Source organism: Ceratotherium simum, chromosome 11 (assembly GCF_057802395.1).
Source record: "Ceratotherium simum simum isolate JZ-2026a chromosome 11, ASM5780239v1, whole genome shotgun sequence".
NCBI lineage: Eukaryota > Metazoa > Chordata > Mammalia > Perissodactyla > Rhinocerotidae > Ceratotherium > Ceratotherium simum.
The window spans coordinates 55,735,737-55,751,244 of NC_141910.1; the positions used below are offsets into that span (position 1 = coordinate 55,735,737).

The following is a 15,508-nucleotide window of genomic DNA, read 5'->3' on the forward strand; positions in this document are numbered from 1 at the left end:
TAAACATCTCTGAACTGTAGGTTAAGACCTGGTCTCTACTCTCAGGGAAGTTGTGTACAGTTGGAGAGAGACATAAACATCATAAAATACCAGTGATAAAATGCAGTGTCAGAGACACACACAGAAAACTCTCTGAGCACAAAGAAGGATACCTAATTTGGGGTCAGGGTAGGGGTTAAAGTAAGGCTTCTTACAGACTCCTATCTGACTTATAAAAGGCATAGTGGAAGAAGGCAAGAGGAATGAAGGAAGAACATTCTAGGCAGAGGGGAGAGCATGGCACATAAAGGAACAAAAAAGCAGTTTGGAGTTGCTGGAGCACATGGTACAAGGCAGGGTTGTGGCAGGAAATAAGTCTGGAGAGGTGGACAGGAGCCAAATCACAGAGGGCCTCCTATGCACTGAGACAGAGCCAGGGGTCTCCAAAAGAAGACGTATGTGCCCCACAGGGAGCATAATATCCACAGGGGTGCAGGAAAAAAGTGAGAACCTCTATTTACAGTGTAATCTAAAACATAAGGAAGAAATTAAGCTTAATAAACATATCAACACCTTGGGGCCTCACTCAGTCCAGATAGTCACATATCACAGACCTTGATCCCGAGAGGAATCCCGAGAGAAGACCCAGAATACGAGGTTGACAGGGGCATCTTAAATAACCTTTCCATTTATTGCAACATATTGCAGTTTACTTGCTATAGAATGTACATAAGCAATAAAAACAAGACCTTTAAAAAGTAGAACATTTACAGAATTTTGCAACAAGATAAAAATCCTTTGTATCACACAGGGGTTTACTGGTAAAATACTTAAAAGAGCCATCTAACAATGTTGGTGGGCTACTCACATTTCTTTCGAAAAATGGCAAGTGTCCCAGATTTGCTGACCTTTTCTATGACGAGTGGTAACGAAAATATGCTACCTAGCAGATATTTTCCAAATTAGAAGCACACATAATTTTGTCCCTTCAGGGTAAAGATGAAATTTTAACAATGAATAAGAAGTAAATTGCCTTTCAAAAAGACACTTGAACTATAGAGACAGGATGTACTGAAATGTTACCATAGTTATGATTTTGTTGCTGAAAATGATGCAAATCACTTGTAAAAATTATCTTCTCAGTTTAAACATTTATAAACAGAACTTTTTATCTGCTCAAAAATCTTCCAATCAGAGTTTCAGAGGGCTTTAAACCCACTTTTTAAAAATGTGAAAATGCAACATCTTTTGATTAGTTTGGAAGAACCACTGTTTTAGATCAAGGAAGATGGAATTTCAATAAAAACCTTTGAATAATTGGTGAATAGGATTTTAAAGTAAGTATTGTGACTTAGTAAATTCATCTAATGATATATTTTTCCATTTCTGTCTACCTCATTTTTGTGAGGTATCTTTTTCAGCTAAGATGATTATTTAAACCAAATAGTAAAATAAACTGAACTGAAAACTACATCTTCAAATCACTGCATCACAAAGCATTCAACCAAGATTTTAAAAAATAATGAAACAGGGCCGGCACCATGGCTTAGCGGTTAAGTGCGCACGCTCCGCTGCTGGCGGCCCGGGGTTCGCATCCCAGGCGCGCACTGACGCACCGCTTCTCTGGCCATGCTGAGGCCGCGTCCCACATACAGCAACTAGAAGGATGTGCAGCTATGACATACAACTATCTACTGGGGCTTTGGGGGATAAAACAGAGGAGGATTGGCAATAGATGTTAGCTCTGAGCCGGTCTTCCTCAGTAAAAAGAGGAGGATTAGCATGGATGTTAGCTCAGGGCTGATCTCCCTCACAAAAAAAAAAAAAAAAAAAAATGAAACACAACCACATTGTTCTCATTAAAAATATTGCTAATAGTTTCTTTGACAAGAACAAAAAGAAATAAAACTATTTTTATTCCACCTGACTGTTGTGACTATTTCTCACTTAGTTCATAATGCAAAGGGGAGAAGAATGTGATTAATAATCTAAAAACCTTAACACTAGATAAAGCATTGCTAAACTATTTTGGGTTTAGATGAGCACAGGAAAGCATTCTTATATCTAACCAACTTGTTTTTTTTAAGACAGATTAGGTGTAAATTTCATAGCACGTGATCACTATATATTTATTTGCCTTGCAGTTCATGTGAAAATAGGGATATGTGAAACACAGATTTATCAATTTTTTTAAAGTAGATCTAAAAATTCTTTAAAATGTTCTTAGCTATTAACTGAATTAATTTTTTTCTTTTTGGTCTCTCAAAAGAGTTTAATAAAGAACAGTTTGAGTATGACAGAGTATCACAGTTCAAAGCAAGAAACAGGATTGACATCGAAAGACAGACAAGTAAAACTTGGTGTTTCATGGTGAACCACTTCCAAGGGTCACACCACCCAGCCTCTTCAGCACTACTTTTTCCTTTTTTTCATCTAGTTTTCAGGGCATCCTTCTTGGCTCCTCGCTCTCTGCCTCCCTGGTGACCTGTCTACCCTCAAAGACACAGCCAGTCTCTTTCTTGCTTTCTTCACTTTCCATGTCTGTCTCTGGATATCTCTGGAAGTTACCTGTTATCTGCAGAGGGGCCGGGAGAGACCGAGACCCACTCCTGGGATCATCTCTGCCCAATCTGAAGACTGACCAGTGGTAGGCTTGAGCTAGTGTGCAGACCTCCAGCACCAGGAAGGCCCAGGGATTCACCTGGACTACCCAGTGCAATTATTAAGGCATTTCAAAATCCAAAGGATTTAAAAGTTCTCCTTCATTGCAGTAGGCCTGCAGTCCCTGCAGTCTCCTGCTTCCACAGACTTACTGGGGCTTCTCCAAATTCTCCTCTCATTGACTGCACCTGACCTCACTGCCAGGCTGGGACGTTATCCTAGTAACTGGCTTCTGCAATATGCAGCTAGTCAGCCTTATGGGGAGTGTAGAACTTTGACCAGGTCTCTGCTTGGCCTCAGTTACATGGACTGGTCATTTCCTCTGTGAAGTCTGGGGCATCATACCTCTTTTGAGCTTCCCCAGAAAAGGCTGGCTAGGAAAACAGGTCGACAAAGGCTGCCCCTGTAGCTGCAGAGTTGTCCTGCTGACCCTACCTCTGAGATGCAGACAGCCTGTCTTTTGCTGGAAATGTCTATTTTTTGTTTTTATAATTATAAATGAAATATACACTTATAAAAAATCTAAAATATGAAAATGAAGTAGATAGAAGATAGTAGAAGCCAAATCCCACCCCCAAGAGATTGGCAACATTTCAGGGAATATTCTTTGAGACTACTCCTATGAATATACAAACATCTCTAATTTCTAAAAGTATGTCTGATTAATAAAATCTGCTAATACTTGTTCTTAGTCTATAAGTTTCCCTCATACGTTGTGCATATAATTAACGTCCAAGTGTGCTCCTGGGAAGGAATCTTTCTGTTTCTCCAAGTCCTGACAGCTGGTCTTACGTTGAGCTGCACACAGAAGATGATAACAAATGCCTGTCCCTTCAGTACCACATAACCAACCTGAAGGGGTTTTCTCTCTACCCAGAATATCACCCTCTGTGAGACCCACCACCCTGGGTCTCACAGCAGGGTTCACATTGGCCAAGGCTTCTCACAGCACCCTGGCTTTAAATGACTACACGAGCTTCATGGACTATCACCTAAGTGTCAGTCACTGGACAAAGTTCTGGAAACAAAACACATAATTGTCAACTATTTTATAGTCTCTGAAGGGAAAGACAAGTACACATAGTGACAATGCAGTACAATAGAAGAATTCATAAACGTTAAGCACAGAGTAAAGCACCCAAAATGGGCGAAGGGATGGTTGTCATGGGTAAGGTTTCCTGGGAGGAGACCACGCTATACCTGAGCCGAGGCTCAAAGGACACAGAGCAGCAGCTCAGCTGGACAAGGGGTAGAAAGGACATTCAAAACAGAGGAAACAGCTCAGGAGTTAAAAAAAGGAAATCACCTTGTATGTACTTATTATATAAGTTTTTTTGAAAAAGCTTTAAGGAAAAGCAAAAAAATTAAGGAATTTATCTGAAAGGCATTTATCTTGAAGGCAATGTTTTTAAGCAGGAGAGTGACATGATCTGCTTTTACAAAGATCCTTGTGGCAGTGGGTGTGGCATGCAGATGGGAAGCAAGGAGACCAGTTGCAATGTTATTGTGATATTCCAGTTCAAATGAGAGCTTGAATGAAAGCAATAGCAGTGGACGTGATAGAAAAGAATATGACAGAGGCAGAACAAACAGCAAGTGGTGACCTCTAGCAGCTGTGGCCACGAGCACTTGGGGTGATCTTTCATTAATGACTTTAGGGTTCTGGTAGATAAGTGCCTTTCCCTGAGAAAGGGGATTGAAGGGGTGAAAAAAATCTAGTCTTTTATTTTTTAACTCTTTTTCTAAAAGAGGAAGTAATGGGATGGATTACAAATTTGCTTTTAGAGACGTCGTATTTGAAATGACATTTAGATGGAGATGTTCAAAAGGCAGCAGGATATAATGAAAGGGAAGCTCTAAAGAGAGATCTGGGCTAAAGACAGACATTTGCGATTTACAGGTACATTATAGTATCACTTGGCTTTTTGTTTGTTTGTTGTTAACTACAGTCATCTTTTCCCCTTCCACAGAAGATCTGATTTCCTTTGGGGAGTTACTTCTTCCCCATTAAATAAAGTCTCATGAGATTCTTAATCGGGCCAGTGGGAGACTTCCTCTCTAGATGTGAACCTTGAGGAGAATTACAAAAAGACTGCACATGGCTGGAATGCATTCATTCTAGCAGCAGGGCACTGCCAAGATGGGTCTTTCTAAGAGACCTTTGTATAGTTTCTTCTTTCTAGCCTCCTTAAGATGCCTTGGTTTCATCTTATTTCCAAGCATCGTTCTGTGATATGCAAATAGTATTCCAATAAATTCACATTTGCTTAATTTAGTCAAAATTGGTGTCTGTTGCTTGAAATCAGAGATTCCTAATTGATATTTTACTCACACACACAGATGTGCACACACAGACATGAATACATCATATAGATGTAGATATAGATAAAAAACTGCCCAGGAAGTGTGCAAAGAACAAAAAAAAAGGAAAAGAGCCAAGGCCAGAACCATGGAGGATGCTAACATTTAAGAGGCAGACAGAGAAAGAGAAATCTGAGAAAGAGGCTGAGGGCAGCCAGAGAGGAGAGGAGACAGTTCTATCAAAGAGGCCATGGGAAGAGTTTTAAGGAAGAGGAAATGTGTGGTCAACGGTGTCAAGAGCCACACAGCACCGTAGGGAATGCTATAGTGAGGTAAGGAGGCCTGAATGCACATGCAAGGTACAGGGAGACCTCAGTGACCAAAACAGAATTTTTCTTGGGGAGCAATGGGAAATAAGGAGCATCAGAGTCAGATACTGCAGAGCTTTGAATAGGAGGCAGAGGAACTTAAGAGAGTAAAGAGCAATAGAGAACCAGGAGCTTAAAAATAATGCCTGTACTGATGAGTCCTTACTATGTGCCAAACAACAAATGTTTGTTGAATAAATAAATTCTAATACCACTCTCTCTTTAAATGTGAGGAAATTACCTCCAATACCTTCATTCTTAACTCATGCCACCTTTATTTTATGTTTAAAAAGGAGGAGGAGGAAAAACTGAAACCTGTATGGTGAGAATTTCTTATACTATGGTGGATATTTGGTCACTTTTTAGATGTGCAGATCTTCCATCTGAGCAAATCCCTCTAGAACAACATTGTCAAATAGAACTTACTGCAGTGATGGAAATGTTCTGTATCTGTGTTGTCCAATACAGTAGCCACTACCACGTGTAAGTACTGAGCACTTTAAATATGGCTGGTGAGACTGAAGCATTAAATTTTTAATTTTATTTAACTTTGAATAGCCACATGTGGTAAGTGGCTATCTTATTGAACAGTGCAGCTCTAGACTGGATGATTTCATGGACAATCTCATGGTGGCTTTTCTTTTTTTTTTTTTTTTTTTTAAAGATTTTATTTATTCATTTTTTCCCCCCAAAGCCCCAGCAGATAGTTGTATGTCATAGGTTCACATCCTTCTAGTTGCTGTACGTGGGACTCGGCCTCGCGCTGGACGGAGAAGTGGTGCCTTGGGGCGCGCCCAGGATCCGAACCCGGGCCGCCAGCATCAGAGCGCGCGCACTTAACCGCTAAGCCACGGAGCCGGCCCACATGGTGGCTTTTCTATTACTTCTTCTTTTAGCTGCCCTGGATTAGACTCTATAAAGTTGAAGACAACAAGGACAGGGTTGGGAGATACACAAGAAGGAATAGAAAAGGCTGTCAGTGAAGGGAGCTTTGAAGTCTGTAAAGGTTAGTAATTCTATTTTACAGTCTCTGTTTCACATACCTACAGGTCATAAATACAAATATTATTAGCTTCTTGAGGTCAAGAACCTAAATATATTTCTATTCTGAGTTTCTGGAATTTCTAATTTGATGTGTTTTTTTCATATTTGAAAATGCTTACCTAATGACATTTAATTCACGTGTAATGTTGCATTAACAGTTTTCCTTTGATGCATAGTGGTTTTCAGGGTAATAACTTCATCGGTTAAAAAAAAAATTCTTGTTTTCTTCTTATGGTAGTTTTGAATGGATATTTTCCTGTCATTTTCTGTTCATTTTAGTGTTGTGGACTTTTCTCATACAGCAGTAACAAATGTTTATATAAATTAAAGATGTAGTAATAGTATTCTGTGCCTCCAGTTGTGTAGTATTCAGTTTGTGATCTCCAGTTGTGCAGTATTCACTTTGTGAATAATCTATTTGCTCTCCTATTGATCTCTGTGGTTTCTGAAGAACATGTGGTGAAACTAGGATTTAAATGACTATCATTTTCTTACAGGAAATCCTATACTCAAGGACTTCTATACCTTATACTTCTTCAGTATCTCAAATGACATTATATGCAGAAAATAAATTTAATAAATATTTAATAAATTGAAAGGAGATATAAAGTTCTGAGTCCAGTTTTAAACTTAGGGTACTAAGAAAGCAGACAGAACTCTCACAGAAAAACTAGAAGATATGATAAGACTAGTCTACTAACATCCTGCAGAGTAGAGGAGATAAGCAGTAAGTGCTAGGATATATCAGGGCTCCAGGAAAGGCCCAAGTGTAACCAAGTAACGGGATGGTGACAGGTGCCAAGCACGGGGAAGAGATAGGGTAGAAGTGGGAAATGAGCCTAAAGTATTTTTCTTTCTTTAACTTATTTTCCTCTAACAGCTTATATTAAAAATTTCAAAATACAGCCAAGTTGAAAGAATTTTGTAATGAACATCTATATATCCACCACCTAGATTCTACCATTAACATTTTTACTATACCTGTTACAACACTGCTTCCAAAACACAGTCATGTGTCATGTAATCAATTTAATGGGTTGGGAAAAGAATATAGTAATAAAAAAATTAAGAGGCCATCACACGTGGTAACTTCCCCCTTTCCCAGTTATATGTATGCACTCGCTCAGAGAGTAGTTTCTATCCAGTTTCAAAGGCCAATGTCTATTTTACAATTCTAGAAAATAAGTGCTCGTTCTCCTAATAAAAATTCTCCTATAAAACTAATCTGACAAAGTGCTTAAATAATGTGGAGGGGAAATAAAGAATTTAGATTTTGAGGGGGAAGTTGCTGATAGGAGGGTCATGAATATTTAGCAGCCTGTTAAAAGTATAGGAATGAAGTACGGGACGAGGTTAAAACAAGAAGGACATATTTGGGTGTCATCTCTACAAAGATGAGAGGTGAAGCAAAGAGAATACATGATATTTCTGGGGCTATAAAACCAAGAAGCGAATTTTGAGAATGTTCTCACATTAGCAGTGTTGGTAGAGGGAATTATGGTTAATACAAAAACAGACGAATAGTCAGGGTAACAGGAAAAAAATGTATTAAGGAGTTAGAAAATAAAGAGACCTACAGAAGTTTGAGTTGTTAAGACTGTACCAGAAAGGAGGGCCTTGAGATAGGACAAGAAAAGGATAATTTATTCTATATATATATATATATATATATATATATATATATATATATATATATATATATATAAAATTAGGCCTAGAGATAGAAAAGTATACACTATGGGGAATGAGTGTGTATATACACATATATATATGCGTGTTTTTAAACACTCATGTATGAGAGGGAGCATTTAAGGTGATGAGCCTGCTCGGAAACAAAACATCTGTGTTGAGAATAAGAGAAGTAAAGATTAGAAGCTAAAAGCAAGGACTAAAATTACAAAGTAATTACAAAGTAATTCAAGTTTAAAAGTTCTTCACTTTAAAAAGTTTGATAGATGGTTGTTAAAACTGTAAGGTCTCTTACAATGTTTTCATAAACAATTAAAAATTTTTTAGTCCAGGGGCCAGCCCAGTGTCATAGTGGTTGAGTTCGCACGCTCTGCTTTGGCGGCCCAGGGTTCATGGGTTTGGATCCCAGGCACGGACCCACACACCGCTCATCAAGCCATGTTGTGGCGGCATCCCATATACAGGGTAGAGGAAGACTGGCACAGATGTTAGCTCAGGGACAATCTTCTTCAAGCAAAAAGAGGAAGATTGGCAATGGATGTTAGCTCAGGGCCAACCTTCCTCACCAAAACACCTACTGCAATAAAGTGAGGCATTCCTTACTCTAAAGTGAAATTCTACAGTAGGCATAGACAGCATTAGCTGGCTAGATAATTCTGATGTTTTATTTTCCCAATGAGTCCTAACCACCCCAGGAATAAATGGCAGAGCCATACTGTAGGCTTCAGTTTTCTATTTGAATATTTAGAATGCCTTTATGAAAATTTATTGTGTTCATAATCACATTTAATTCTGAAATAGTAACAACCGTCAAATAGTTTCCAAAATAAAATAATTATTAAAAGTTCTTTAAAACTTGAGTAATTTTTTTATAATTTATTCATTGGACGCAAGACATAAAAGAAGATAAAAAACCAAACTGGCTAGAACAAAGATTTTGATCGCTTTCTGAGTCAATGAGAACAGCTACCTCTAAAAGAAGAGGTCCCAAGGATTCCTTTTCTATCACTCCTTGACTACTCGACGAGATGTCTGATTTCTGCACTTCATCATCAGTTGTTGATTTCTCTGTATAAAGAAACAAAAAGTCACACATCCAAAAGGCTCATTTCCATAATGGCAAGTTTATGAAGACGCAGATTCACCTAATTTCAGATTCAAATAACATTTATTTATTATGTAGACATTTTCACATTTAATCTTAATTATACTCATTTTATGGATAATAAATTGAGGGTCACAAAGGTTAAGTAATATGTCCCAAATCATAACTAATAAGTGGCAGCAGGAGGATGTGAATTCTTACCTACGAAGTCCAGTGTTCCAACAATGAGGAAAACAGTATAAATATATAGCCTTTTAAAAAAGTCTACACCAGAAGTTTTTCCTTTTTTTTTTGGTGGTGGTGTTGAGGAAGATTCGCTCTGAGCTAACATCTGTGCCAATCTTCCTCTACGTGGGTTGCTGCCACAGCATGGTTGGTGAGTGGTGTAGGTCTGCGCCTGGGATCTGAACCCATGAACTTGGGCCACTGAGGCGGAGTGCACCAAACTTAACCACTACGCCATGGGGCCGGCCCCTCAAAAGTTTTTAAGAAATAGATAAACTGTAAAAGAATGATTATTTCCTCCATTTTTCTTTCTCCTTTTCTGATTTGATCAATTGCCACTGAAGAGAGAGTGAAGAAATGATTTTTCCTTTTGTAAGCCTGCATGAACTAACTAACCTTTCACACAGACGTCATGATCTGATTGATAAAACTGTAATGGCTCAACGATTTGGAATTCTTTTGTGCGGTGAAGCTGAAAACTATCCTTCATCTTAAAGCAGTATCATACTTAAATAAAAGTTTCCAATCTGTCAGACTTAGTTAGTTCACCAAAAAAAAACCAATATGGTATTATTGAATATAGAGATTCATTTTTTCACTTTAATATAAGAAATATTTGAAAATATTCCAAACAATACAGAAAATGACATGGCATACCATTCATTTTTCACAGATATTAATATTATTTGCTTCAGGTCTTTCCTTTTTTTTTTTTTTCCTGAGTAAGATTGGCCCTGCGCTAACATCTGTTGCCAATCTTCCTCTTTTTTCTTTTTTCTCCCCAAAGCCCCAGTCCATAGTTGTGTATCATAGTTGTAGAACTGTAGCTCTTCTACATGGGACACTGCCTCAGCATGGCTTGATGAGCGGTGAGTAGGTCCATGCCCAGGATCCGAACCAGCGAACCCCAGGCTGCCAAAGCAGAAGGCGCAAACTTAACCGCTACACCTGCCAAAGCAGAAGGCGCAAACTTAACCGCTACGCCACGGGGCCAGCCCCTAATATTATTTGCTTCAGGTCTTTCCTTTCAAATAAATAAAGTGCTGCAAATAGAGATAAAGCTCTGCCACCATTCCTCCTCTGTCCCTCTTCAGAAGTAACCAGTATTCTGAGGTCAGCACAATCATTTCTAGGCATGTTTTTATACTTTACATATGTATGATTTCATGAACAACATATTATTGCTTTGTGTTTTAAAGTTTACATAAATATATATAGACTTTTTCAACTTACTTTTTCCACTCAATATTATGTTTGAGATTTAACCACATTGATACATACAGATTTGATTCATTCATTTGAACTGCCATTTAGTATTATATCATATGAATAACCCACAGTTGACTACCTAGTCCCCTACTAATAAACCTTTTGACTACTACATTCAGCACTATAATGAACTATTTTCAGTATTTCCTCTTTTGTACATGTGTGACAGTTTCTTTAGGGTAAATACTAGAAGTGAAATTGCCAGATCATAGAATCTGTATATTTTTGACATTACTAAGTTTGACATATTGCTCTTCAAAGAGGTTGGAACACTAGTAATGTACAAGGGTTTTTGTTTTTCTGTATCCTCACTGACACTTGATATCATTACTGTTTTTAATTTTTGTGAATCTAATGGGTGTAAAACGTTATCCCATATAGTATTTATAACAGTTTTATTGAGCTACAATTCACATAGCATACCATTTATGCATTTAAAGCATACAATTCAATGGTTTTAGTATATTCACAGTGTTGTGCAACCACCATCACAACAAATTTTAGAACATTTTTAACACCCCCAAAAGAAACCCGGTACCCTTTAACAGTTACTCCTCAGTCTCCCAACACACCTAAGCCCTAGGCAACCACTAATCTACTTTCTATCTCTATGCACTTGCCTATTCTGGACATTTTTTATAAATGGAATCAGACAATATGTGGTCCTTTATGAGAGGCTTCTTTTGCTTAGCATAGTGTTTTCAAGGTTCATCCATGTTGAAGCATTTATCAGTCCTTCACTCTTTCTATTGCCAAATAATGTTTCATTGTATAGGTATACCTTTTTATTTATCCATTGATCAATTGACAGATATATGAGTTGTTTCCACTTTTCAGCTATTTATGAATAAAGCTGCAATGAACATTTGTGTACAAGTTTTTGTGTGGACATGTTGTCATTTCTCTTGGGTATATACCCACAAGTGGAATTACTGGGCCATATGGTAACTATGTTTAACATTTTGAAGAACTACTGGACTGTTTTCCAAAGTGGCTGCACAATTCTACATTCCAACCAGCAGTGCATGAGGGTTCCAATTTCTCCCATCCTTACCAACATTTGTTATCATCTTTTTGATTATAGCCAGTGAGTGTAAAGCGGTATCTCACTGTGGTTTTGATTTGCATTTCTCTGATGGCTAATGATACTGATTATGTTTTTCAAGTGCTTATTGGTCATCTGCATGTCTTCTTTGGAAAAATATCTATTCAGGGCCTTTGCCCATTTTTTAATTGGGTTATTATCTTTTCATTATCATGGTATAGGAGTTTCTCACTTAGTTCTAAGACGTACTTCCTTCATCATTTCATGTTTATAACATTAAGACAGGGTTTTGTTTCTTACACAAGTTCCAAAAAAACATAAACTGTGAAGTCCAAGTAGATTAAATAACTATGTGTGAAAAGCAAAACATTTAAAATTTTAGGCAAAACCCAAGGTAGGAGCGGATATGTGACTAGTTTCTGACCTAAGGGATGCAAAGAGAAGTGACATGCGATTTCTGGGTCTTGTCCTTAAAAGGAAAGAAGCATGCTTTCCCATTTTCTTCTTTCCCCTTCTTGTCAGCTGGGACGTGGACAGGTGAGCCATGTCTGACCACATGAATAATGTGCCTAGGAATGGCACAGCAAAAAAGATGGAAGAAATCTGAACCTCTGACACGTGTCATACCTAGACTATCTGGTTAAAGCCATTGTACTTTGGGTCTCTTGTATCCTAGCCTGTATGCTAACTAATACATTCCATATTTCTCAATAATATGTTTATTTGCTATATTCTGACTGTGTCCATGTTAGACATAATTTATTGACATGCTATGATGGAAGGTAAGATTTTAACTTACTCACATCAACCTTCTACACACACATTCCTTCTCCTCCCATCCTCCCAATATAGTTACAACAATTTTTAGAGCAATCAATATTAATATCTGTGTTACTATGGCTACATAAATACAGTTCACAAATGAACCAAGGTGTGTACTATAATGTACATGTCTCATTTTTTGTGTTTTACTTTTTCTGCATAGTTTAACTCATCCCTAAACTCTCCTACAGAGCTGAAAAATTCCTCTCAATTTGGTCAGTCATCAACTACTCTATGTGCTCCATTTTTTAATTTTGCACTCATAATTCATTTGGATGAACACACAATTCTAGGTCTAGAATTCTCATTTTCAGTGTTGTTATTTAGGAATCTGGACACATTCTGAAAGTAATCTAGTATGTTTCTGTTTTTTCCTCTCTTTTTTCTCTCTGGTGTCTGGAAATTGTACGCTGGTGTCAATTTTTTTTTTCTTTTTTATTCACTGTTGGGCACTACATGAATGTTTTCAATCATTTCTCTTATAATTTCCTCCCTTCTATTTGGTCTGTTTCCGTTTTCTGGGACTCATCATATGATACACCTCCCGAACTAATCCTGTATATTTCTCACCTTTCTCTCATTTTCTATTGCTTGTGTTTTTATTTTACTTTCTAAGGGACTTCTTCAAATTATCTTTCAACCCTTCATCTGTTTACTCAACAAATATTCATTCAAAGTCTACTGTGTATCCAGGAACTATTTTAGGTGTTGAGAATACAATGGTGAACAAACAAAAATCCTTGCCCTAATGGAGCTCTGGTGGGGATAGGCAGACAATAAACTGATAAAACATGTAATATGTTAGATACAAAAAATACTGTGGGGGGGCCGGCCCCGTGGCTTAGCGGTTAAGTGCGTGCGCTCCGCTGCCGGCGGCCCGGGTTCGGATCCCGGGTGCGCACCGAGGCACCACTCCTCCAGCCATGCTGAGGCCGCGTCCCACATACAGCAACTAGAAGGATGTGCAGCTATGACAGACAACTATGTACTGGGGCTTTGGGGGAAAAATAAATAAATAAAATCTTTAAAAAAAAAAAAAAATACTGTGGGGAAAATAAATCAAGGAAGATGTAGAGAGGTATATGTGTGTGTGTTTGAGTATCAGATACGGTAGTTAGAGACAAGTTCATTGAGAAGAAATATTTGAACAAAGACATGAAAGGGATGAGGGAGTGAGCCTTGTGGATATCTGGGGAAGATTGCATTCCAGAGGGAACAGCAAGTGCAAATACCTGAGGCAGAGTGTGCCTGGAGTGGTTGAGGCAGAGGGTATGAGTAGATAAAGAGTAGAAAACACGGTAAAGAGGTAGTTTTTATCAGCTATCCTGTTTTTACGTTCCAAAAGTTATCTGTCGTTTTGAAAGTCTCATTTTATAGCATCTTATTATTGTTTCATGGATGAAATATCTTCCCTCTTGTCTCTGAGGGACTGTTTGGTTATTTTAAGTTTCTTTCTGCTCTCTACATTTCCCTGCTTCCTCTGACTTCCCTTTTTTCTGTTTGTTTGCTTGGTTTATTCTCTTTTATATTCAGGCTTTCCTCATACGACTTTTATTCTTATTAAAGAGAAGGTACTAAAATGCTGACTGGTAGCTGTATGAAGAGTGGGGGCAAGGCAAGGAGTTCAATTTTTCATTTGAGGATCGATCATTCCCAACTGCCAGTGTCTGTGTGTCTTTTCCTTTGGACTGCTCAATTTCCCCTGAGGAATCCTCCCATCTCTGGCTTAGTGAGTATGAGCCAGGCTGTCAGGGTTTTGAGACCAAGCAGGGAAGGGGCCATATAGCCTCTTGCTGGCTCTCCCCTTTGCAGGCTTACAATACCAGTTCCTCCTGTCTGCTAAATCAGTTATCACTAGATTATCCATTTTCCAGCTTCTAAAATCTAAAATCATATCATTTTAATAATTTTAAACATATTTGTTTATAGTCTTTTCACACTGCTACTATTAATCTGAACTTCTTTTGGGCCTAGTCCTTCTGTTTGTTATTTGTGCTCTTACTCACCGTAGATTATTTCCTCAAGTGTAATATAAATTTTCCGCATAAAAACCACCGAGAAGCACTTTGTCTTTGGGAATCCCATGGGGCCAGCTGTGGGAGTGTTCCTCCAAAGTGTTTGTCTTTGTTTCTGGTAGGCAACCCACGGGTTTTGTGCTGTGGGGTCCCCAGTAAATATGGATAGTATAAATATACACCAGTCAAAAATATATCAGTGTTTTCTCAGAGGAGATTGTTTCCCCCACCCAGATCCCAGGCAAGCTTATTACTCACATGGAAGGATTTCCTGTCACTGAGTTACCGTCTTTCAATTCTATGCCAGAGCCTCAGGTTGACATCACAACTTGTGCTTCCTGACTCAATCTCCCATGACACTGGGTCCTATAACCTCCCAAGGCAACCACCAATAAGCTAGTTTGTTGTAACAAGAAGGCTCTCAGATTCACTTTCTAAAACAAATAGCATCTAAACAAAAATGTTTCTTTAATAAAATTATGAAGTTCAACGCAATTTCTTAATAAAAAAAGAAAATCACATATTGTAAATGTCTTAATCACAAAGCACACAGCCATGGGTTTTGTTTGGTTTCTTTACCTTGTTCCATTCTCTTCATTAGCTGTATCTGATCGACTGTCTTCTTCAAAATCTTGCATTTGTCTGGTTTTACACTCAAGCTGTCAATGTCACTGATGTTGGCAGACAATAACTCAGCTAGCTCTTCTAAATATTTATTTTCTTGCTCCCTGCGCCTCTTTTCAGTGCTGTTACACAAAGAAAATCCAGTTAGTGTACCTTTCTACTACCATATTTCATTCTCTGATCAAGTATTTAATGTTTACACATTTAGAGAGAGCTCTATTTTTATCCAGAATATAAAACCAGATTTAGAAAACAATTTAAATTTACACCTAAAAAAACAGATACTATAAAATACCAAAGCACAGAAAACAATTCTGGCTACAATACATAAAGAGAATGACTGCTATCACTGATGTATTTC

At 38.0% G+C, this 15,508-nt stretch overlaps 1 protein-coding gene across 11 annotated transcripts in view; it reads right to left on the reverse strand.

Moving 5' to 3' along the window:
* The window catches only part of NCOA1 (nuclear receptor coactivator 1), a 232,043-nt gene that overhangs the window by 73,954 nt on the left and 142,581 nt on the right, over nt 1-15,508 (reverse strand). For all 11 annotated transcript variants that reach the window (XM_087437068.1, XM_087437070.1, XM_087437071.1 and 8 more), the window contains 2 exons: nt 15,103-15,269; nt 9,013-9,110 (listed from right to left, as the gene is read on the reverse strand). In XM_087437068.1, coding sequence (XP_087293194.1) covers nt 9,013-9,110; nt 15,103-15,269 — 265 coding nt within the window. The remainder of the gene's footprint in view (nt 1-9,012; nt 9,111-15,102; nt 15,270-15,508) is intronic.